Here is a 23,952-nt window from a genome sequence, read left to right on the forward strand (position 1 = left end):
CTCCTCTCCTCTCCCCTCCCTTCCTCTTCCCTCCCTTCTTCTCCCCTCCCCTCTTCTCTCCTCTCTTCTTTCTCTCTCTGTCTTTTGGGAGGAGGGATTTTAAATCCTACACATGCACAATGGAAGAAGCAACTGTGCCACTACCCAAAGTGCTTCCATCTGCCTTGTGTTTTTGTACCATACCATCCCATACCCTCTGCCCCATGGAGCAGGCAGAAGCATGGTGGCCTTTTCACTTTCACTTCTCCCGAGGTAGCCTTTCTCTCTGCATCAGCGAAACAGCAGTCGATATGTAAACCAGACCTTATAAATAGTCACATATTTATATTCCTTCTGGTTATCACGAGGACTTAAGAAATCCTAACCAAACAATTTCAACCCAGAAAACGTAGATTAGGAAGTAGATTTCAAAAAAGTGGACAAAGGAAAAACAAGTAAGGAAATATAAAAGGAAGTCCAGGATGAAGTTAAAACAAAATGCTAGGTCCCAGAAGATCTGGCTGCTGGTTAGAAAATCATAATTGTTGTATGAGTCACAGTATCAAAAAAAAAAAAAAAAAAAAGGCCAGTCAGCAAAGTTTTCTGCAGAAGCCCAAGTTTTTGCGATCATCAGATCAAAACTAATTTCCCCTTAGGAAAGAACACCCTGTGAAGTTGTATGGTCCACACCCTTTTCAGCAAGTTCAGGGAAAATTTTCGTGGGATAGTCAAGTGGGCCTCAAGCCTCTCCCATGTCTTTGAGACATTTATTGTCTTACTGGAATGCTCAGCTCAAGAACACCACAACTCAATAGTAATAGTGATTGATCAGTGTCTTGAAGCCCTATGTTAAGCTCTTCACTTGCACAGTGGGTATAATTATGAATTCCAATTTTACAGTAAGAGGAGAGAGGATGGTTAGTTGGTTAGTTGGCTGATTGTACAGATGGTTGGATGAGTGGCTGATGGCTAGGGCAGTAGCTTGGATGGTTGGTTGGCTCATTGGTTGGTTGGTTAGGTAGTTGGTTGATTGATTGGATAGATAGTTGGATAGTTGGTTAAACAATTTTATAACTAAAGCCAGAGACAGTAATCTTCCCAGAACCCACACTGCCTCAGTGCATCCTCATATAAAAACAAGTAGAAATGGATTTCCACTTAGAGTTGGAAGTATCTAATATATGTTCATTATTCACTGACTGCTTTCACAGATGGTCTAACATGGTGGTTAAAGGCAAAACTATTTATACTGACTAGCTTCGAGTTGTGAGTCTGACAGTAATAAAATAAGTGACCTTGGGCAAGTTTCCAAATCTTTCCATGCCTCAGTTTTCTCAACTATACAATGGGAATAGGAATATCCACCTCACAGAGTAATGGTGAAGAATGAAGAGATAAGATACGAACAATGCATGGTATGGCTCCTGGAAATGATAAGCATTCAATGAATGTTGGTTATAAATTAAAAAAAAAAAAACTCTGAAGATGTTTTCTTCCAGGATGTTTGGTTTCAGGTTGCTGGATTTGAAACCTCAGACAGCAATGGTGTATACACTTTGGGCAAGTGACAATTTCCCCTGAGCATAGTGAGCACGGGCTGTGACCTCTTGCTCACTACTAACGATATTCTTTTTAGCTACTGTTGGGATAAACCCCCATTCAAATGTCATTTAAAGGTCCACATGCTTTGAAAATTAAGCCTTGAAGTTGCCCTGATTTCTGAACTTGATCTGATGCTCAAATGTCCTGAGTTTGTACTTTGAAGCTGTCATCCATTGTCCTGTTTGACTGTTAAATTTTGGCTCCAGGCAACCAATTGATACTGTTTTAAATAGAAAAGTTAGCCCTGCCTTCTCACCAAGGCCCCTTTCCATTGTTTCAGCAGGCTCTTGCCATGTGTTATTCTCTTTTTTGTAACTTTTAATTAGGCATATGAGACCATATTCCTCCTCTCCCCCAACTGCCCTCAAATGATCAGGTCCCCATTAAAAACAGCTGTGGGGGCTCATTAAGTTCAGTGCTTCTGGCTTCTCCATTGCACTTATGACCTGCCCAACTCCCTCAGGCTTATCAGACAGGCTTAGCCTTAGATCCACTCCAGCCCCTTTGTCTCCCCCATCAATGTGCTCTCTGGGCCTTGGCAGGAGTGCCCTGGCTGGTAGGTGGAGCCAGTGTGCCAGATGCTCTGCCATCTTGTAGAGGTGCATCTTTGGTTGGTCCAGTCAGAACCTGAGCCATGTGACTTGGAGGGCCTGGCTATGGGGCTGACTTTTAAGGAGCTCCATTTCACCCAGGGTGAATGTTAACTTCCGAGCCATTGAGGCAACAGTTTACACACTCACTCCTTCCTTCAAGACATCTTTACCAAGCCCTTCTTAGGCACCTGGTGCCTGGCTGAGCACTGGGCAGGCAACCGGAAGCAAAGTCAGAGCTTACTGGTTAGCAGGAGAGATAAACTTATATGATCATCAACTGTGATAAGTCCTGCAGAGTAAACCGACATGTGGTAGTCAGAGAAGGCTTCTCTGAGGGGGTAACATTTAAGTCAACTAAAGAAGGAGATGACATTGAAGACAATTCCTGAAGCCCGAGAAGAGCTTTGCAAGCAGAGAACACCACTGTAGAGGCACCAAAGTGGCAAAGGGTCATTGTGGTCAAGGAAAACACAGTTAGCATTCAGGACAGAAGGGAGGAACAAGGGCCATGTTCACCTCTGATCTCAGTCTGACCTGTAGGTGCTAGTGTTTCCTCACTGCGTTCAGTCTCTTCTTCCACTCACCTGTGCAACACTTCTCATCGCCTGATGAGAGTACCAGGAGTTGGCAAAGACGGTGGAAGGTGAGAAGGTGTCTCCTACTGAGGCATTGGAAGAGGTGTGAGGGCAGTGAGAGGATCGAAAACTTCATGATCAAAATCAGCTCTACCCTTTCTTGTTCCAAAGGAATAGAGGCTAATAACCCCTATTAAAAAATCTCTAAGACTTTTTGAGGCCTTGTAGGCATTTCCTCTGGCATCAGAAAGACCGGCTTGAATTATGTGACAGGAGGACGAGAAGGGCTGCCTCCAGGCAGCCAGGCGCCTGCCTGCATGTTGGACCGCTGATCGCCTGCCTGCATGTTGGACCTCCCAGCTGAGCCAGAGGGTGGGTTTGAGGATCATTTGAATAGCGACGGAGGACAGGGGGGCACAGGTGGCCCCTACCAAGCACATCTTTCCCAAGTAATCCCTCTGCAATACATTTTTTCAAAAGACAGTGTTTTTGATATGATCGTTAGTTAATGAAAAGATAGAGCAAATGATGTGAAATAAGTGTCAAGCATATTCCACAATGGAAATATTAGGGATTGGATCCTGAGACCTGGAGAAAAGTAGCAAGGAGCGGCACCTTCCTGTGCCTGAGGTAGAGAGATTCAGGCCCCACTCGCAGATGCAAGAACCTAGTGTGTGTGTGTGTTTCTCTCACCCTCTCTCGCCACAAATGAAGACAACAGGCAGGACAATACCAGGTTTCTAAGTGAGTTGTTTCACCAATCAAAACAAACAAAAGGCATCCTTCCAAACAAAAGGCAAAAATCAACAAAGATCAGCCGGTGGCCAGGACCTCCTGCTATAAACTATGTAACAACTTTCCTTTCTGAAAAACTGTGAAGTTGTAGCATTAGGATACTTGTAAAAATGAGACATCGTAGGTGACCAATAAACATTTGCTGAGCAGATGGAAGCCTGTGTTCTTGGAGGACTGACTATGCACTAGGTACTATGCTTTGTACTTCACATGCACCCTCCCATTTAATCTTCTCAGCAACATTATGAAATAGTTGTTGCTATCTCCATCTTTCATATCAGAAAACAGATTCCGAGTGTTAGAAAGACTTTGTTCGAGGTCACACCGATAGCAAATGTCATAGTCTCTGATTCTCAAACTGCTGTCTTAGCCTTTAGGCTAGTACCCCTTCCAGGTACACAAGGTTAGTACTGCCATTTGTCACTCCCAGGCACCCTACCCTTCCAATCTGTGACTGCCCAATTGCCATGGCCTGGGTTTAGGCTTTAACTTCAGGTATCTATCTGATCCACCTCTGTGACTAAGAATCAGACTTCTCAAGGCCGGGCGCGGTGGCTCAAGCCTGTAATCCCAGCACTTTGGGAGGCCGAGACGGGCGGATCACGAGGTCAGGAGATCGAGACCATCCTGGCTAACACGATGAAACCCCGTCTCTACTAAAAATACAAAAAACTAGCCGGGCGAGGTGGCGGGCGCCTGTAGTCCCAGCTACTCCGGAGGCTGAGGCAGGAGAATGGCGTAAACCCGGGAGGCGGAGCTTGCAGTGAGCTGAGATCCGGCCACTGCACTCCAGCCCGGGCTACAGAGCAAGACTCCGTCTCAAAAAAAAAAAAAAAAAAAGAATCAGACTTCTCTGAGTAATATTGAGCCATCCGAATAGTTGCAGGAAGATGCCTTTTTGAAAACATCAGCTTCCCTCTGTGCTTTCCACCCCACCCTTTAGTGCTGCATTTTTAAAACAGCCTCATCCCCACATGTTTTGCCAAAGGTATATTTGTGGAGTAGGTGCTTACATGTGTCTGTTCGAGCTCCTAATTTCTCCAAGCTTTTCAGCTTCTTAGTGCACCCTTGGGGCAGGGTGACAGAGAGGCGTCTTCTAAGATGTTGGGCTTAATTTGGGAGAAAAGGGTAGCACAGTGAGGGAAAGCTGAGAAAATAGTTCCCCTGTTTCCTTTTATTGGACAGGCCATATGGAGAAGGCAGCTGAATATTATTTATTGTAAAGTGACATGGAATAAACAATTGATCAGACTGGATTCTAGCTAATTCTGTCCTGATTTATCCATAAACGCAGCACTCTGACTCCCTAACTCCAATGGGCTTACTCCACTCCACTCTACTTCTCAATAATAATTTAATCCAAGTGGTCATTGACAGGGAGGTCTGTTTAGAAAGTCATCTTGTCACTCAATTTGCCTTTTAATGTTTACAGTTAGACAAAGTAACAGCAGTGTCTATAAAGAAAATGTGGCTCACACCTGTAATCCCAGCACTTTGGGAGGTCAAGGCAGGTGGATCACTTGAGGTCAGGAGTTTGAGAGCAGCCTGGCCAACATGGTGAAATCCCATCTTTACTAAAAATACAAAAATTAGCCAGGCATTGGGGTGTACACCTGTAGTCTCAGCTACTGAGGAGGCTGAGGCAGGAGAATCACTTGAACTTGGGAGGCAGAGGTTGCAGTGAGCTGAGATCACACCATTGCCCTCCAGCCTGGGTGACAGAGCGAGACTCGATCTCAAAAAAAAAAAAAAAAAAAATGCAGTGGCACCTTTCAGATTCAGTGACCAAGGTCTACATCGATGGCATAGCACCCTGCCTTGGACTTGTAATTTTCTTCAGTGATTTGTAAATCCCAATGTCGACAGTACCTGTTTCTTACTTGATATGGTGTACAAGTCTTTTTATACTCAGTGTGACCTTGAAATTCCAAGTTAACCATAAACAAGTATGGTAAGGCATCTTCTCTGCTGCCAAATTTCTGTCCTGGAATCTTAATATAAGAGGGAAAAGTTGACTTAAATAGTGTTAAATAGAAGCATGGTACAAGAAATAAATACCAACTGGTACTCAGTGTAGAAGAAATAAATGCTGTTCCCCAGCCCATGCACAGGAAATGTGGCTACTTTGCTGGGGAATTTGTGAGGCCCAGTCCAGCCACAGTGGCTCACGCCTGTAATCCCAGCACTTTTGGAGGCCAAGGCAGGAGGATCACTTGAGGCCAAGAGTTCAAGACCAGCCTGGGCAACATGGTGAAACCCTGTCTCTATTTTAAAAATACACAAAAAATAGCTGGGTGTGGCAGCATATGCCTGTAATCCCAGCTACTCAGGAGGCTGAGGCAGGAGAATCACTGGGAGGCAGAGGTTGCAGTGAGCTAAGATCACGCCATTGCACTCCAGCCTGGGCAACAGAGTGAGACTCGGTCTCAAAAAAAAAAGAAAAAGAAAAAATAAGTGGCCCCCTTTGGTGGAAATGGAAGCTTGGGCATGTTGTCCTTCAGGAGCCCTGGCCAGTTCTCCACCTTGTTCCTCTTCTCATCATTGTCTGCCACGATGTAGAGCAATCTTACCAAAATGAGTGGTTCATTAAGTGTATTTTTAGACTGTAGCCTATAATGGACTTATTTTTTTCTTCCATAGATTATTCCATAGCAAGTTGCAGATATGGATAGAAAAATCCCCCTAAGCTATGTCTTGGTTCAGATATTAGCTTAAGAATTGCTATGCCCAGGGAGTCTAGGAACCTATAATTGGGGTTGATACTACTTGACCAAACTGACCCAGACGTCAGTCACTTTTATTGTTTTTACTTGCTTTCACCCACAATAATAACACCCCAGACACTTGGTACATTGATCTTTCTGCCATTTGTTGTGGTTTCCTTTGGTAGCAGGTATCAGCCAAAATCTGTCTTAGATATCCATAGAGTTTAGATATAGATATAGATATAGATACACACACACACACATTATATAAAGGGATTGGTTTCAAACAAGGAAAGCCTTCCTTGAGCAGGCAGCATCCCTAGACCCTAACTGTGTCCTGCTGTCTTTTAGAAAGTAAGGGTGGGGGTCAGCCAGTAGAAGGAGTGTGGGCTTTGGAGTCCCATAGCAATGGACTCAAGTCTCACTTGTGTATGTGTGACCTTGGAGAAGACAACACCTCTGGGGCTCAGTTTTCTCTTCTTTCCAAGAGAAAAATCCCCTGCTTGACACTGTGAAGTAAGGTTTGCATGAGTTGATGTCCTCCTGTAGCTGCCATCCTCCTATTCTTCTTCTTACATTCTTATTGTTACTATTATTAGTGACAGTCATGTTTTATGAAAAACCTCTTTGTGTGATAGTTTTCATCTGGTATTCTCCCAAGGTGGCCACTCCCCTATTTTTGCAGCTTGGTTTTCCAAGTTCTGAGTTAAAACGGTGTTTGCCCCTGCTCCAGAGCTCTCAGCTCTGTTGCTTCCACACCAGAAGTAGGAGTGGGAGGGAGCAGGGTAGACGCCTGAGAAGTGAGTCTTCTGATCTCCATTCTACTGCTGCTGGCTGTTATGAGGAGCATTATAAGGAGGGCCTCGTTTTAAGAAGAAAGGTCAGATTTCTTTACAGGTGACATTGTTTACTTACCACAGGTCAGGAACCCTGTACAGGGACTGTGTAGACAAGGTATAAGGCTAGTTTTTTTCAAGTGGCTTTTCTTGACTCTCTAAGTCAAGTTTGATTCCTTGGTAAACACACCATTCCAGTCAAAGCCTTGGTAAAATAACCAGTTTCTCCAATTGTATTCTATTAGAAAAGAAAACAGATTCTTACTGCACTTATGCAAATAACTATATTGCCATAAGTTAAGATACTCTCAAATAGTTTCCAAATTCTGGTGAAACCAGGTAGAGAGAAACAAATATACTCTAAATTTTTTTTGCAGAAGTATAGTTTACTCAATTGTTAAAAGCTGTAAATAACTCAAAAGAAAATTTCCTTGGCCCTGGAAAACAAAAAGGATCAGCAATGTTTTAAGCAAAAAAGTGAAAGAAAAAATATTACTTCAGTTTTTGATTAGTTCAGTTCATGCAGTTGACTCCTGTACTGCTTGAACAGAACTCCTGTTCTGTCATGAACATTTCAGCTCTCTGTGAGAGTCCTGAAAGTTTCTTCCTCTAATGTCACAATCTCCAACGTTATCAGAAACCTGCATTCAATAGCACCTGTCAGAGTTCTATAGTTGATTATAAACCATCTTTTGAAGAAGATTAAAACAAGACAACAATTGTCTGTGGATGATAAAAAGTCTTAGGACAGCCACTATTAAAGTCACAGTTGATAAGGAAATTTGGTTACTTCTGTGGCATCCAAATTTTACATAACAATTATAACTATTAACAACATACCCTAAGCTATGTTAGAATTATAGGAGCTTCTTATAATTTTGGAACACATACCAATAACACAACTATACAAATATATCCCAAAGAAAGCCAAACACTATTTCACATTTGATAATGCTTCCTGTTATGATTTTTATACCAAATAAGCCAAGTTTTACCTTTGCATTAGTGTACTATTAATGTTAAATCCAATTCTTAATAAAACCTTATAGACAAATGTATTCAATCTTAATCAGTTTGACCGTAAGGTAAGATTTTCATAAACCTTGTATAACCCTTTACTTTTTTTTGTGAAAGAGCAGTTTAGTGTTCTGAGAAAAACCTGTTGTGCTTTTATTCCAATGTTTAATTTACAGAAAAACTGAATAATACCTCTTTAACTTTAGTCAATGTCCACACACAGAATTTCTTTTACAATTAATTTTTTACAAACCTTCCACAAGTCATTCAAACTTTTAGCTTTATCCTGACTTAAAACAGTCCTTTAACCCTTTAATCTAGACAGAAAAATCCACATTCCTATGACTTCTTATAATCTTTTTACCAAAAGTATATTCTACTTTTCTTATACACCTTGCATGTAGAACTGTTTCCTGATAGTCTCAAATACACATTACAGTGTTAACTCTTAGCAACTTTTACTTTTGGTAAAAACCTTGGTAAGCAAGGGATTTTAATTATGTACTAGGTGCCGAGCCTAGGACACCAGAAGGTCTGACTGTTTCCAGCATAGCTGGAGGGCATGACTCTCCACATGTCCCCAGGACTTATCTAGAATCTCATGTTCCAAAATAGGTAAGCTGAACAATTTTCAAAAGTCAAAGAAGCAGTTTATGACCTTAAAATATTTAGCGAAGCTAGTATCTGACTTGCATAATTTAGACCAGATGTTTATATTTTTGAAAATATTTTATCAACAATCTTTAAAGCTGTCTTTATTTTCCAAAGATTACTAAAGTCACCTGAACTAAAAGACATTACACTTTTTACTTTTTGGACAATACTTGATTTAAGCACCTATTATTTGTAAGCCAATAAATCAAAGCTCTTTTATATTACACATACAACACATATAAATACACCAGCAGGCAGAAGTTACAGGATTCATTTCCTAAAGTGGGAATTGAACCCTGAACCCGTGCTGCCACTGTGAAAAGAGAAGCACAGTCACATGATTATGAAGTCACGTTTCCAAGGACATGCAAGACAATAGGGAAATGTCATCCGGTTTTGTTTTTTGTTTTTTGTTTTTTCAGGGATGTGCAGCAAAGTTTTTAACTGACCAGTTTGCTGCACGCTCTTAAACAGCGGGCTTATAGGAGTCCTAGGCTCGCACTCTATCCTAGAGTACCCCTCTTTCCCTCGTTTATAACAAAACAATATAGGAAGATACACACAGCACACCAGAATCACCACAGTTTAAGACTAGCCTCACAAATCCTTTTTCCCACTAATCAAAACTTTACAGAGGATTTTTACCTAACAGAGGATAAATCCTTTACAGAGGATTTGTACCTAAACAGTGATTTTTTACCATTCATTCAACTTGTTGGGAGAAGGAGAGAGAGAGAAAGTGGGCTGGGGAGAGAGAGAAAAAGAGGCTAGAAGTCTGACTGGTAAGAAATTTTTACCATTTTATTGGCATCCCAGGATTCTGGGTTCCCTTTCCCTGAGCGGCCCTAGTGACCGGGCTGGCTGGACCACAGCCCTGGAAGCCAAGCTGCAACACAAAGGAAAATGATTTTCCATTCTGGCTGGAGCAAAATACATGTGACAAAACACAGACATTAGCCCCTCTGCTTAGCACCCAGTATCAAACTGGCAAGGCTCATACTTGCCCCCCATTGGACGCCATCATTTTTAATCCAGCCTCTGACCAAGAGTTTCAACTTGTTGACTCTGGGCAAGATGATGGCCCTGGGTAACAGAAAAGATAAGAAAGGGAAAGCACAGAGAGCAAAGCATTGCCTGTGGCAGGGTGGGGAAAGTGAAGAGCTCAGGGAGGCCAGAGAAAGACCCGCCTATTGCAGCGAAACTGAAAAGTTCAGGTGACCACTTGTCAGTAGTGAAGGGATCTTTTCTGGCAGTCCCATCAGCTCTCAAGTTTCCCTTTTTGGGGGGAGGAAAAATCTCCCCACATCCTGTGGTCCTGTACATGCCTAATCCTGTCACCCATAGCCCTTAGCAACAAGTGCAAGACAGATTAATCCGAAGAGAATAGTAGTTAACATTCCATAGTGCCAAACCCATTCTTAGCTGAGCGAGACTTTACTGACAGGGGCCTCTAACCCCTAAATCCTAGGAATGACTCTAACCTTCCTAAGTTGAGCCTTGAACCCAAGTTTGATGAAGTGTCCTTGCCTTTCATTAATAGGAGCCTTTAACCCACCCTCCCATGGGAGAGACTCTAACTCCCCTAAGTTGGGCCTCTAACCCAGTCCCATCCTTTATCCAGTTAGATGCACCCCACTTACCCAAAGCCAATCAGTTGGTGCATGCAGATGATTTTCCTTTGGGTCGGGGATCTCTTCAGTATCATCCCTTTGAGATTCACCAGAAAGATGTTACTGGAAAGGGCTCCTGATCCAGACCCCAAGAGAGGGTTCTTGGATCTCATGTAAGAAAGAATTCAGGGCAAGTATATAGAGTAAAGTGAAAACAAGTTTATTAGGAAAGTAAAGGGACCAAGAATGGCTACACCGTAGGCAGAGCATCCCTAGGGGCTGCTGATTGCCCATTTTCATGGTGTTTTAAAATTGTAGGCTAAACAATGGGTGGATTATTCATGCCTCCCTTTTTTAGACCAATAGGGTAACTTCTTGACATTGCTGTGACATTTATACATTGTCGTGGCGCTTGTGGGAGTATAGCAGTGAAGACGACCAGAGGTCACACTCATCACCATTTTGGTTTTGGTGGGTTTTAGCCAGCTTCTTTACTGCAACCTGTTGTATCAGCAAGGTCTTTATGACCTGTATCTTATGCCAACATCCTATCTCATCCTGTGACTTAGAATGCCTTAACTTTCTGGGAATGCAGCCCAACAGGTCTCAGCCTCATTTTCTGCAGCCCCTAAAGATGGAATTGCTCTGGTTCAAATGCTTCTTTCTGACAATGACATTCAGATCAGCAAGGATACAGAGTTGTCTGTTATGACCCCATGTAGACTAGATTAAAACTCATTGTAGTACTAGTATAACCTAAGGCACTGCTGTCCAAAAGAACTTTCCACCATGATGGAAATGTCCACAAGTGTAGTCACTAACCAGAAGTAGCTGTGGAACCCTTGAAATGTGACTTGTGTGACTAAGGAACTGAATTTTTAGTTGCATTAATTTTAATTCAGTTGAAATTAAATTTAAATTTACATAAGGCTGGTGGCTACCATATTGGAAACACAGCTCTATGAGATTGCTTCCATAATGCTATCTCCTGACAATGGAGAAGGTTTATCAAGACTCCCTCCAGGACCAAGGTAGTGTCCCTGAGGCCAAGAGCTTCTTCAAATAGCAAGGCTGTGAACAGGTTACTCAAGTAATTCATCTGATCCCTTTGTATAACCGTGAGAAACTCTGCCGTTCACCAGAGCAGCCAACTCTTTTATAAAAGGTGCTAGCAGGGCTTTTAATTTTCTGTTGATTTTGCACAGTCACTGTCTAGTAATAAAGGACAGACTTTTCTGACCAACTCACTGCTGCCCTTTTGTGCCTAACCAAAACCACCCCTGTGGATAGGCAAATGTCCCAGAAAACATCAGCCCCGTGGTGGCCTGGAGCTGGGCGGAATTTAGCTCAGAGTAAAGATATGTTACAAATTAAATGTTGCAGTTGGTATGTAAAGCTGCAATAAATAGAAACTGAGTTACATCAAGGACGGAATTAAACCTTAAGTTTAAACTCCACAGCACTGTAATTAAAACTTAGCCTGTAGCAAATCATTCACTTGAGATTAAAGTAGTGTGGGGGAAGCAGAGGTTTGGCCTTACCTTGCTTTCTACAATTTATAAGTCTGAGCTACCAAAAGCTAACAGCCCTGCCCCCAAATCCAGCTCCCAATTAAAAACACAGTTTGAAAACCTTTAGGAGGCCTGAGGGGCCCCTTTAACAGAAGTCTGCCCCTTCCCCCCTGCCTCAGTCTATGAACAAATTAAAAAATATTACCTGGTCCCCTGATGGTCCTCTGAGCTGACACGGTGTTTTCATTAATACATCATTAGAGTAATGACATTGTGCTGGCGTTTTGCTTTCAAAACAGCCTGCACTTCAACCGCCAATACAGGCTCAGGGGCTTCTGAGCACCTTGTTCCTGGGAAATATTATTCAGGTCATATAAAGAAAAAAAAAAAGGAAGACAAACTGTAATTCATCATTTTTTAATGCATATGCTTTTTATCCGAATCTGGATCATTCAAGACTTGTTCAGTGTTTTATTTTTGTTTGTTTGTTTTGCAAAGTAAACACCAGGGTTATCTTAACCATGGCCTTAACGCCTAGAGCCAGCAGGCTTTTGCAATTGCCTAAAAACAATTGCCTTCCAAAAAAATAAGTTTATCTCAGGTTGGAAGTGTGTCATTCTGTTTAAAAGCAGTGTGATGGCCCGAAGTTGAAGCTGTTTTTTTTTTTTTTTAATGTTCTAGACTGTGAACTGTTACCTCATAGACAATAATGGATTTATTTTGGTGTCTGAAGACTACACACAGGTGAGTGAAAATTTTCTACCAACTCAAAGTAAGGAGCTCAGAATGTGCTTGGGTCAGGGGGAACAAATTATGGTGTTAAAACTTTGAGACAATGATCTTTATTTAGGAGGTAATAGCAGGAGATTATAAAACCTTATTTCCATCCCTCTAAGAATGCCACAGTCTGCTTCTCAGCAGGCCCCAAAGAGTTTTTACCTCCCAGTGGGGGGTGAAGGGGGGTGACAGTGCCAGGGTCTGTTCTCTCACTCATAAAATGTTCAATTTATAGAACTCTTAGCCAAAGAGTTGTCTGTGCCACATAAAGAACTTTTGCCTCGAGGGTGGGGTGCCTTAAATGGTTTGGGCAACTGTAAGGTTTTTTTCCTTCCGATATTTCATCTTCGTATGTGTGCACACACATACACACATATGTTTCTACATAATTTTTGTTTATGGCTTTCTTTCTGGATTTTGCTTTTTAAAAATCAGTTATCTGAGTTCAAGGATTAACAAGTTGGGCTCTCAACACCAAGGGACAAGGATCCAGAGATGGAAGAGGAATATTGTTCATTTGACTGCACCATGTGCAGTGTAGGGGTGGGAGGGAGAGAGATGAAAAGAAACCAAGCCGTGGGCTTGAGCACAGAAATCTCCAATCTACCTGAAAATCAAAATAAGAGTTACAGTCAATGGTACTGTAATAGAAAAACAGGTTTTTCCATTCAAATTTTCTGCATTAAAACTTTTCCTGCAATTAGAAATTGCATTAACATATAAAAAAAGGTAGACTACAAACAAGTTCAACAATGCATATAATAAAGTAACACCATCAGAGGAAAAAGGTGGTTTCTAATGTTAGCTCTCTTCCTTAACTAGTTTTGGGATCATCAGCAAGTTCCTTAACTTGTCCAGACCTCTAGATAGACTCTGTACAATGAGGATGGTTGACTATGTAAGATTGCTTCTAACTCAAATATTTGAGTATACTAATACATTGTAATGAAGTCTCTTTTAAATCATTTAAAATTCTTTAGTAGTCAGCAGTATGATAGGTTCACTGCTTAATCAATTAGTTAATTGTCCTTAAGTGTGGCTTCTTAGGGTCTGAAATGAATGGTTTGATGATTTATAAACAGGCTCCAGGAAACTTGAGGAATTGTGCTTTCATTTCCTGTCTTATTTTACGAGAATGTTGTAGGATTTTTCAATGCACCTTGGTTGCACTATTGAGACTCAAAATGCCCATTCCCGGTCTCCTCTGATGCTGAACGTCACTAGACATGGGACAGTCGATGGACATTAGATAGGATAAATGGGCCCATGAAACAAGGCCAGTCCCTGAGACAGCAGGAAAGTCCTTTGACCCATAGTTATATGCCCTTTTGACTGGGAGGAGGAACATAAGCTTTCAACAATCTATGGAGCAAGAATGCAAATTAGTTGCCTGGAAGGGGGAGCTCTAGTCTTCTGCTCTACTCCTGTAGGGCTGAGATAGGAATGATCCCGGGGCTCAGGAAGGATGCAGTGGATGTCTTCCAGGGGTGAGTCCTGGACCAGTCAACAAATGAAGGAAACAGTGACTCTGTTTCAGCCATGAGCAGCCATGGCCACTACAGATACTCTGCTCTTTCTCTCCATGGAATAAGCCTGCAATAGACCCAGTGAACTGCCAGCCTGCCAGCCTGCTCAGCCTGGGCTTGTTTGATGTTGTCTGACTTCCTGTGCCCCAATTAGGATAATTCTTCTTCATCTAACAACCAGTTTCATTGAAACTGGCATATTACACGCACGAAATACAAATGTCCTTCTTGCTCCTAGCAGTAGTAGACGCCCACAGAGTTTGCAAAAGTTTCCAAGTTTCCCTGTAGTGAAAAAGGAAGTGCTCAATATTCAGTCAGAGAAATGTTGTTTCCTTCTTCCTCCTTTTCTCCCCCTTTACATTTTGCCAAAGTTTATATATATGTCTTGCTGCCTGAAAACTCCCAGGAGTGTGGTTGAGGTCATTCAGTTAGTTGCAGTGGAATTGGCGTTTAGTTAATACAAAGCCTAAGGAATTTATGTCATTTGGATCCTTATTGCAGTGCCCTCCACCCATCCACCCACTCACAAGCTACAAATCTTCAGAGCACGCAGAGTAGAGATGGGACTTCTCTGCTGGTCAACGCTGGCTCATTTCAGCGTGTTGGCAGAAGGCTGTTGCTGCAGGCTCTGTTCCATGCACTGCATACGCCCTCCCCCATGGGACACCTTGCATTATAGTGGCTCCAGAAGTTCAGAGGGCATGTATGAGGATGTTAATTCTTCATTCCACCATTCTAAGTTTGCAAATCTTGGCCAGCACCAAGAAGTAGACTTACAAAAACATCAGCCTGGTGGTGGGGAATGACTGCAAAGCTTTGAATGACCTTAAGACAGCCTCAGGTATGGGGGTAGGCCATTAGAAGTCTGATTGGCCACGCTGTCTCCTCAAGGGACTGGATAGTCTTACTCTTGGTCAACATGTCAACTGCCTATGACAAAACGAAAGTGATCCTCAAAAAGTGATTCTGAGAAAGGACGGATTCTCAACTGCAGGAAATTTATAGGGCTGATGAAGTGGACTGCTGTATTTCCCTAAACAGGTCGTCCAGGAATTATAAACAATTCTTTTTATTAGTGCCTAGGAAGCCCTCTCATAGCCTGTTTCTGCCTATATGAAGTAGTATTTTAATCACAAGGGATTATGTGCAGATTACTACCTACTCCGTCCAAGGGAGTGAGGGGTGTGTGTGTGCACATGTGTGTGCATGCATGTTTTAATTTCAGCATTCCGCATGGGTTATGCAGCCCCCTCCCACGTACCATGGAAGCGTTCACATCTGCTCACTCGTTTGCTGTGTAATCCCCTAACTTCTCATGACTGTTAAAACCTTTTCCACTGTCCTGAAAACCTGCCTTTTGCTTCTGTCAGTTCCAGGACACAGACTGTGTCCCTTTTCATTTCTTCTCTCCTGTTTGGGCACATTATTTATCTACACCTCCTCATATGTCTTCTTCCCCATAGACTGGAGACTTTTTTGGTGAGATCGAGGGAGCTGTGATGAACAAATTGCTAACAATGGGCTCCTTTAAAAGGTAAGGGTTTTATGGTCCAGTGCGTTCCCCCCAAAAGTTTTCCTAAATAAAATCAAACAAACCAAGGTCAAATAAAGCAAGCCCAGACTTGACCCCATAGCTGGTTTTTACTTGTGTTCATGTTCCAAAAGATCTCGCTGAAATTCGATGCCTCTTGCACGAGTGTTAGAGTCTTAGAAACTCAGCTCACAATGAGTTTCCTGTTCACCCAGCAGAGCATTTATTGGAGGCCAGTATTGAGGTAGGAGGCTGCACTGTGATGTGATTGTGTCAGTCTGAAGCAAGTCACTGCAAAGAAGTAGGAAAGGTTTTCACCTGGCCAGAAGGGTGGAGTGTATTTTGTCTCCCATTGATGAACCTGGGAAGCTTCCTAGAAACCTGGAAGTTGGGGATGAAAGGTGATATTTAGAGACTTCTTGATGTTGTTTTAGAAAATCAAGTGAAAATTCTCACAACCTGCTCTTGATGGAGGTAAGTTTAAGTCTGCTTCTGGAAGAAAACCTAGATGGTGCCAAATTCCATAGGTGGCAGAGACTGACTCCTCATCCAGGTGTAAGAACTCTCGCTGATCCTGAATAAAGCTTGTGTAGAACAGCTTCCTTACGGCCCCATGTCCCTCATGGGCAGGCCAGCCATGCTTTTGGGAACACCTAAACTTCTGGGAAAAGCCATCATCCCATGAGATCAGGTGTTAGAATGTCTCCCTGGGGGTTTGTGCTGTCTCCCTTCCCTTGGCCTACCAGGAAGAATGTTAGCCTTTGAAGTGGTGCTTTAATGGGCATATTTGATGCCATTAAATATATAATGGCAGGAAATCCAAGGATGGCCCTCCAGCTTCCCTGAGAGATCCATTGCACATCGGTGGCCAGTGGGTAGGCAGGCCCCTGGTTTATTACTCCCCTGCAGCTGAATGGCTAGGAAGTGTTAGCTCAGGAAATCAGACATTTAAGCTAGTCAACAAGACCAACTGAGCACTTTGCTGAAAGCAGGGAATTCAAAAATGATGACCCAGTTTTTGAAATTCCATAGCTTGTTTGTGCCAGAAGGGAGGGGAAAAAAAGAAATGATATAAAAAACTGGCCTAGCACCAGCACTTCTGCAATCTTGACACGCTTGCTCTCAGGCCTGCCTGTAGCAGATCGTCCTCTCCTGCTCCCTTCCCTTTAAAAAAAAATTCAAGTACAGTTTTCCTCTTTGCCAGGAGTCATTGTACACATGCTTGAAAACTCTGCTTGGATCTGGGCTGGAGTGGCTGTGGAGTTTTCCACCACTTCTTCAAGCTTCCTGCAGCAGCTCCTGGCCTGCCATCCAGGGCACCACTGACTTTTCCTATCTTTATGTGGATGTGTGCATTTGTATCATGTTAACTTGTTTTCAACTTGGTGGGAGAAGGAGACAGAAGATGAAGAATAATCGCACACGTGTTTCTCATTTGAAAGCACATTTTTCAACTTCTTTAACAAACCTATTTTTTCCTCTGCCTCTTGGATACTCCTTTCAAACTGTTCGGTGGGAGAAAGAGAAAGGCTGTAATGGAATTTTGAACCTCTAGTCTTCTCCTTCGTGTGGGTGAAGTACAGTTGGCATGCATCTAGAACTTCCTTTTACAATAAGAATAGCCAACATATTTGAGAAAAAGGAAGGGCTGGGAACTCAGTTATTACAGCAACTGCTGTCATCCAGGAGCTAGCTGACAAACCTCCTGGGCTTCTTTGAAGGGCCTCCTCACCGGGGCCAGTAGAGCATTGAGAGTTTGAGTTTTGGAGTCAGACACACTGGGGTCAAATCTAGGCTCTGACATTACCAGCTGCTTAATTTAGTCAGATTGCCTCTCCAAACAATGGTTTCTCTACATGGAAAATGAAGATGACAATAATTACTTCTAAGAGTTGCTGTCAGAGCTAGTGATATCATAATAAGCATAAAGTTCTTAGTGCAGAACTTGGCATGTATGAAGAGCTCAGTTAGTTGTGAACTGCAGCTGTGATTTTTGTTGTAGAACCTTGCTCTGTCTTGAATTTGCTTTCCACTTGGCACCAGATACTGCTTCATCTACATTTCTCTCCCTATAGGCTTCCTGTGACACTGTATGATGGGTCTCTAGTGTCGGAGGACCATAGTCCTTGCAATCACACATTCGTGCCCTTGCCCTTCCCAGCATGCAGTGCTTGCTCAGGGCATAAGGTTGACAGTCCTGTCATTCAGAGAAGATCTATATTTCAGAAGCAGTGAAAGGATATAGTTGGCTGTAACTGACAGCACTCTGGGTCAGAAGTCACGTACCATATTGAATTGAGCCCACCCCCAAACATGGGTTACATGAGGCTGCGTTGCTTTGGTGCTGTGGTTAGCTCAGATGAAACTCGAGATCAGTTTACTGTGCTGACCCCTCATCCCAGCATCTTGGACAGTACTGAGCTGGCCCTCAGTTTCTTTATCTTAGGCTTATACCCAGTCCTAAAGAAACAAATTTCAGGCCGGGTGCAGTGACTCACGCCTGTAATCCCCCAGGACTTTGGGAGGCAGAGGTGGGTGGATCACTTGAGGTCAGGAGTTCAAGACCAGCCTGGCCAACAAGGTGAAACACTGTCTCTACCAAAAATACAAAAATTAGCTGGGCGTGGTGATGCATGCCCATAATTGTAGCTAATTGGGAGGCTGAGGCAGGAGAATTGCTTGATCCTGGGAGGCAGAGATTGCAATAAGCCGAGGTCATGCTACTGTACTTCAGCCTGGGTGACAGAGCGAGACTCCATCTTAAAAAAGAAAGAAAGAAAGAAAGAAACAAGTTTAATGCACGAGAGCCCCACAAACCATCTTCTCCAGAAAGACAGAGCTCCAAGAGGAGAGCACTGCCACCTTTCCTAACCTCCCCTTTGTTTCTCTCCCTTGGTCACTTTGCTGCCTCTCTCCAGGGAAGCAAGGCGATGCTTGGGAAGCAAGGCAATGCTTGGGAAGCAAGGCAATACTTGCCTAGGTGACAGCAGACCTTTCCCCTGACTATTCTGACCACTCACCTCGTGACCCATTGGCTGTTCCACCTGACAGTGCCATCAGAGGGAAAAAACATCCACTTCTGGGTCTGTAGTGCAGGTGGAAGGAAAACCACTGATTTATGTGAACAAATTAACAACTTGAAAGAATTTTGAGAAAGTCTCACAGCAGCATGTGAAACAATCTAAGAGGCAAATTGGCCGCTCTTGGGCACTTTAGTTGACTCTTTGACCTGACTCTATCTAGCCAGCTTACATATGACCTAGTATCCAGGATCCAACTCACAGAACAATAGCTTCAGCAGCATGATGGTAATAATCATGGCTGCCTTCCTGAGCACCCACCAGACTCTAGGCTTGGGTTGTCCTTGACAGATCTTACCTCTTTGCAGGCTTTCCAATAACTCTGAGACAGGCATAAATAGGACCAGTTGCATAATTTGCAGGGCCCAATACAAAATAAAAATGTGAGGCCTTATGTTCAAAAACTGTCAAGAGGTTGTGTTTTTTTTTTGTTTTTTGTTTTTTGTTTTTTTTGAGACAGTCTCGTCGCTCTGTTGCCCAGGCTGGAGTGCAGTGGCGTAATCTCGGCTCACTGCAGCCACCGCCTTCTGGGTTCAAGCGATTCTCCTGCCTCAGCCTCTCAAGTAGCTGGGACTACAGGCGTGCGCCACCATGCCCAGCTAATTTTTGTATTTTTAGTAGAGATGGGTTTTCACCATGTTAGCTAGACTGGTCTCAAACTCCTGACCTCAGGTGATCCCCCCAACTTGGCCTCCCAAAGTGCTGGGATTACAGCATTTTGCTTGCTATATCCCATGAGTCACCACGCCCGGCCTCTTGCAACTATTAAGAGAAAATCTAGTCTCAAAATCCTTTCATTAGAATTTGTTTACCCCCGGTAATGCAAATTCAATGTTGTCATGTATCCAGGGAAAAGGGGGAAAATACAGCCTGCCATAGGAGTCTTCTTCTTTCAAGGTTCCTGACGGGGCCTTTGTTACACTCTGGACTTGAAATAAGAAGACTTCAGGTTGAGCACAAGATTCTCCACTCTGTGTTCATAGACAGTGTCTTCAGCCTTTCTGAGCCTGTTTCTTCATTACCAAAATAGGGACCTCAATGGATTTTCTGAGAATTAACTAAAATACAATATGTTAAAATACTTTTCAAATTGCAAAGCCATTGCAAACAGGAGATAAGAATATCTTTTGAGTAGAGTTTCATATGTCTGCGTTATTCTTATTTTCCAATTTTCTCCTGTTTTGTTTTGTTTGTTTGTCTTATTTTATCATGAATAATCCCCAAAGGATAGTTACTACATAGCAGTTACCTTTACAGCACAGCGTTGGGGTGGATTCGTGGACCTGAACTCTCTTGTGCATTAGCATCCCCTGGGAACCTTTAAAAACACTCCTAGGTTCAAGCTGCAGCCCAAGAAATTATATATTAAGTTGATTTGGGGATGGTGCCCAGGCACTTGTGCTCTTTAAAAGCTTCTCTGTGATTCTCATGTATAGTCAGCATCAAGACACCAGGTTAAAAGCATGGCACCAGTCTAGCTACTATGCTCTTAGGAGTCACCTGATCTCTGCAACAAAATAGGAGGAAAATAATTATTCAAATACCTACAAGTGAGGGATAAATGGAATGATATGTGAGTAACTGAAGTGTCCCCAGCTTGAAGGTACATACGTGCCTACAGCCCACCCTCCTGAGCGTGGGCACTCAGCCTCCTTCCTGGATGTCTCCCATTATGACCACAGGGGAGATGCCTGCAGAGCACAGTCAGCTGGCACAAATGGATCGTATCACAAAGTGAGAGCTCCTGGGGGTCCTCTCTGATCCATGACTTCCACCTTTCTCTGTTTCCTCTGTTCTTTCTCCTCTTTCTAGACTTCTAAGCAATGTCTGAATCCATCTCTTCCTAGAGGGAAGAGCCCCCAGCCCATCTTTTGGAGGTCGATTTCTTGGATTATCTTCTTGTTCCTGCATCCTCCCCTTAGGGTGTGATGGGAGGGGCCCCCACCTTCAGTGCCTTGATGGTGCTTGTATTAGTCCATTCCCCCACAGCTATAAAGAAATACCTGAACAATAAGAAAAAGAAAGAAAGAAAAAAGCAATACCTGTGACTGGGTAATTTACAAAGAAAAGAGGTTTAATTGGCTCACAGTTCCACAGGCTGTACAGGAAGCATGGCTGGGGAGGCCTCAGGAAACTTAGAACCATCACGGATGGTGAAGGAGAAGCAGGCATGTCTTTACATGGCTGAAGCAGGAGGAAGAGGGAGGAGGGGATGTGTTACACACTTTTAAACAACAAGATCTCATGAGCACTCACTCACTCACTATCACAAGAGCAGCACCAAGGGGGGAAATCTGCCCCCATGATCCAATCACTTCCAGTCTGCCCCCATGATCCAATCTTGGCCCCGCCTCCAGCATTGTGGGTTAGAGTTCAACATGAGATTTGGGTGAGGACACAGATCCAAACCATATTAGCACTTTACTCTCCTAGAAGCCCCAGGGTGGGACTGGAACTACTGATGCTAGGGCAAAACACTAAGCATATAGACAGCAAGGATAACACTCTGGGTTAATCTCAGGTAGGGCACCTTGCTCCAGCAAAATATCTAGTAGATTGCTAGTAAGACATGAAAAAACAAAGGCTCTTCTACCGTTGTCCAATTCCTCTCCTCCCTTTCCCCTGTAAGTAATGTAATACATCTTGCCTGAGTTCCACATAGCTGGGCACCAACCTGGATATGAAGTGCCATTTGTTAGACAAGAGGCACAAATATGACTTTTAGGACATTTGAGCCAGGGAGACTGAAGGGAAAGTTGGAATGAGTTCAATATGGAGCCCAAGGAAAGAGCAAGAGCCTTCAAAAAGCGGGTAAAGAAAGAAATCTTCACTGAAGGATGAAAATGTGGCTGTTATCAAATATCCAGAACTTGAGGGTTTACCCTGGGTTTTTTACTTTTACCAACATCCTTGTGATTTCTGGAAAGACCAAAGGCTCTTCCCTTGTTCTTTGTCTATCTGATTATGCTCAAGGTCAGAAAGACCAGTGGAGCATACCTGGCCCTTGGCTTGCTGGAAAATGGACTGCTCTTGAATAACTTGTTTTTGTTTTTGCTTTTGAGCCACTAATAGTACCTACCTTTCATGGCCATTGTCTTATCTGTCTCTCCCTTTTTTTTTTTTTTTGGTTGCAACTGCTAGTGTGTGTGTGTGTGTGTGTGTGTGTGTGTGTGTGTGTGTGTGTGTTGTTTTGCATGGTTTTTCTTGTTTTTCTGCTGTGCTTGGTGCAACACACTTCAGCTTTTACCCCTCCAAGGCCATTCATATTTTCCCTAACGGATCTGGCAAATGTCCTTGTCACTGCACCCCACAAATGTTCATTAACATGGATGGCTTGTATGGAATTCCCTGTGGCAGCCTCTTCTGCTATTTAAATCACCTTTCTAAAAGGAGACACATCCAGGTAGACTCCAAGACTCATCATTTCTTATCATTTCTACTCCTGTCTCTGTATAGTGGGACTTGGGAGCTTTTTCCTGTCTTTGGTAATCACATTACACTTCGGCGAGTGCCCTGGCCTTGGAGTGTAGAGAGTGTTAAAGGAGAATTCTGTTATGTTTGGATGGCTGCTCGCCTTTAAGGCCAACTGCCCCACTGATGTCTAATACTCAACAACTCATGTAATGAGTGTAATGGCTTCTTGGCTTCCTGCTGACCTGACCATGTCCTCAGAATTATGCTTTGTCAGAGGTGGCATTGAAAGGAACAAGGAAACAGATTGGCTTGGACAAGTATATTTCTGGGCCAAACTTTCTGGAATGCAGAAACATGGAGCTTCCAATGAACCACTCTTTAAAATCCAAAAGCTGCTGCTCAAGCATCCCCAGTTACAGCAATAACATTAACTGCCCTCATCTTCACCATGCAGTCCGTCTCATTTGTTGGATGTTAACTATAGGCAAGGCATTATTCCAAGCAGTTAACATGCATTACCTTAATTAATCCCCATCACAATTCCATGAAGTAACTACTATTATTATTTCCATTTGACAAACAAGGGACTAGAAGTGGAGGCTCCCAGCAACTTGTCAAGCTCTCTCACAGGCATGAGTGAGAAGACAGAATTTGAACTCATGTCTCTCAGATTCCAGAGCATGTGCTCCTGATCACCATTCATGTCTTCTCCATAGTTGGAGCAGACTAGCATATCTTCTACAGAGATTTTTCTTTTTACATTCATATTTGCTCTGCCTTAAGAGATAGTAAAAGAAAGTCTTTCTTTCTTTCTTTCTTTCTTTCTTTCTTTCTTTCTTTCTTTCTTTCTTTCTTTCTTTCTTTCTTTCTTTCTTTCTTTTCTTTTCTTTCTTTTTTTTTTTTTTCCCTTGAGACGGAGTTTCGCTCTTGTCACCCAGGCTAGAGTGCAATGATGTGATCTTGGCTTACTGCAACCTCCGCCTCCTGGGTTCAAGCAATTTTCCTGCCTCCACCTCCCGAGTAGCTGAGATTACAGGCGCCCACCACCATGCCCAGCTAATTTCTGTATTTTTAGTAGAGAAGGGGTTTCACCATGTTGGTCAGGCTGGTCTCAAACTCCTGACCTCAGGTGATCCAACTGCCTCAGCCTCCCAAAGTGCTGGGATTACAGGTGTGAGCCATTGCGCCTGGCCAAAGAAAGTCTTTTAATCAAACTTGGAGTCCAATGTATTAGTTAGGAATTGGTCCAGCCACAAATAACAGGAAAATCCAAATTAACAGGGACTTAAAGAACATAGGAGGTTGTTTTCATCTCTTATGGTAAGGAAGTCTGAAAATACTAATTTGGGACCCTCATGTTACAGACTCAGGACCACAACTTTTTCTTCTACCTTTCTCCAAGATGGCTTTTAAGCTCAAGGTTACCTCATTGTTCAGTGTAGCTGCTGAGCCCCAGCCATCACATCTGCAATTCAGGCTTGCAAAAGAAGAGTTCAGAGAGTTCCAAAAGGTCCAGAAGGCCAAGTTTCAAATTACTTAATTAACATTTATTTAAATAAATGCTTTAAATAAGATTTTTAATGTGTTAAGCAGCCTCCCGTATAATATTTGTGCTTAATCACTTGGCCTCACCTCACTCCAAAGAAACCTGGGTAATGTGCATATTGAAAAGTTAGAGTTCTGCTCACCGGAAGAGGAGAATAGTTATTGTGAAACTACTGATAGTCTCTACCACATCCAGCAGGCC

The 23,952-nt window shown here is 43.0% G+C and overlaps 1 protein-coding gene across 5 annotated transcripts in view; it reads left to right on the forward strand.

Annotated features, from left to right (window-relative positions):
- CACNA2D3 (calcium voltage-gated channel auxiliary subunit alpha2delta 3) overlaps positions 1-23,952 on the forward strand; it is a 941,064-nt gene that overhangs the window by 843,603 nt on the left and 73,509 nt on the right. For all 5 annotated transcript variants that reach the window (XM_015130679.3, XM_077993170.1, XM_015130680.3 and 2 more), the window contains 2 exons: positions 12,559-12,621; positions 15,644-15,714. In XM_015130679.3, coding sequence (XP_014986165.1) covers positions 12,559-12,621; positions 15,644-15,714 — 134 coding nt within the window. The remainder of the gene's footprint in view (positions 1-12,558; positions 12,622-15,643; positions 15,715-23,952) is intronic.

Source organism: Macaca mulatta, chromosome 2, assembly GCF_049350105.2.
Source record: "Macaca mulatta isolate MMU2019108-1 chromosome 2, T2T-MMU8v2.0, whole genome shotgun sequence".
In the NCBI taxonomy this organism is placed as follows: Eukaryota; Metazoa; Chordata; class Mammalia; order Primates; family Cercopithecidae; genus Macaca; species Macaca mulatta.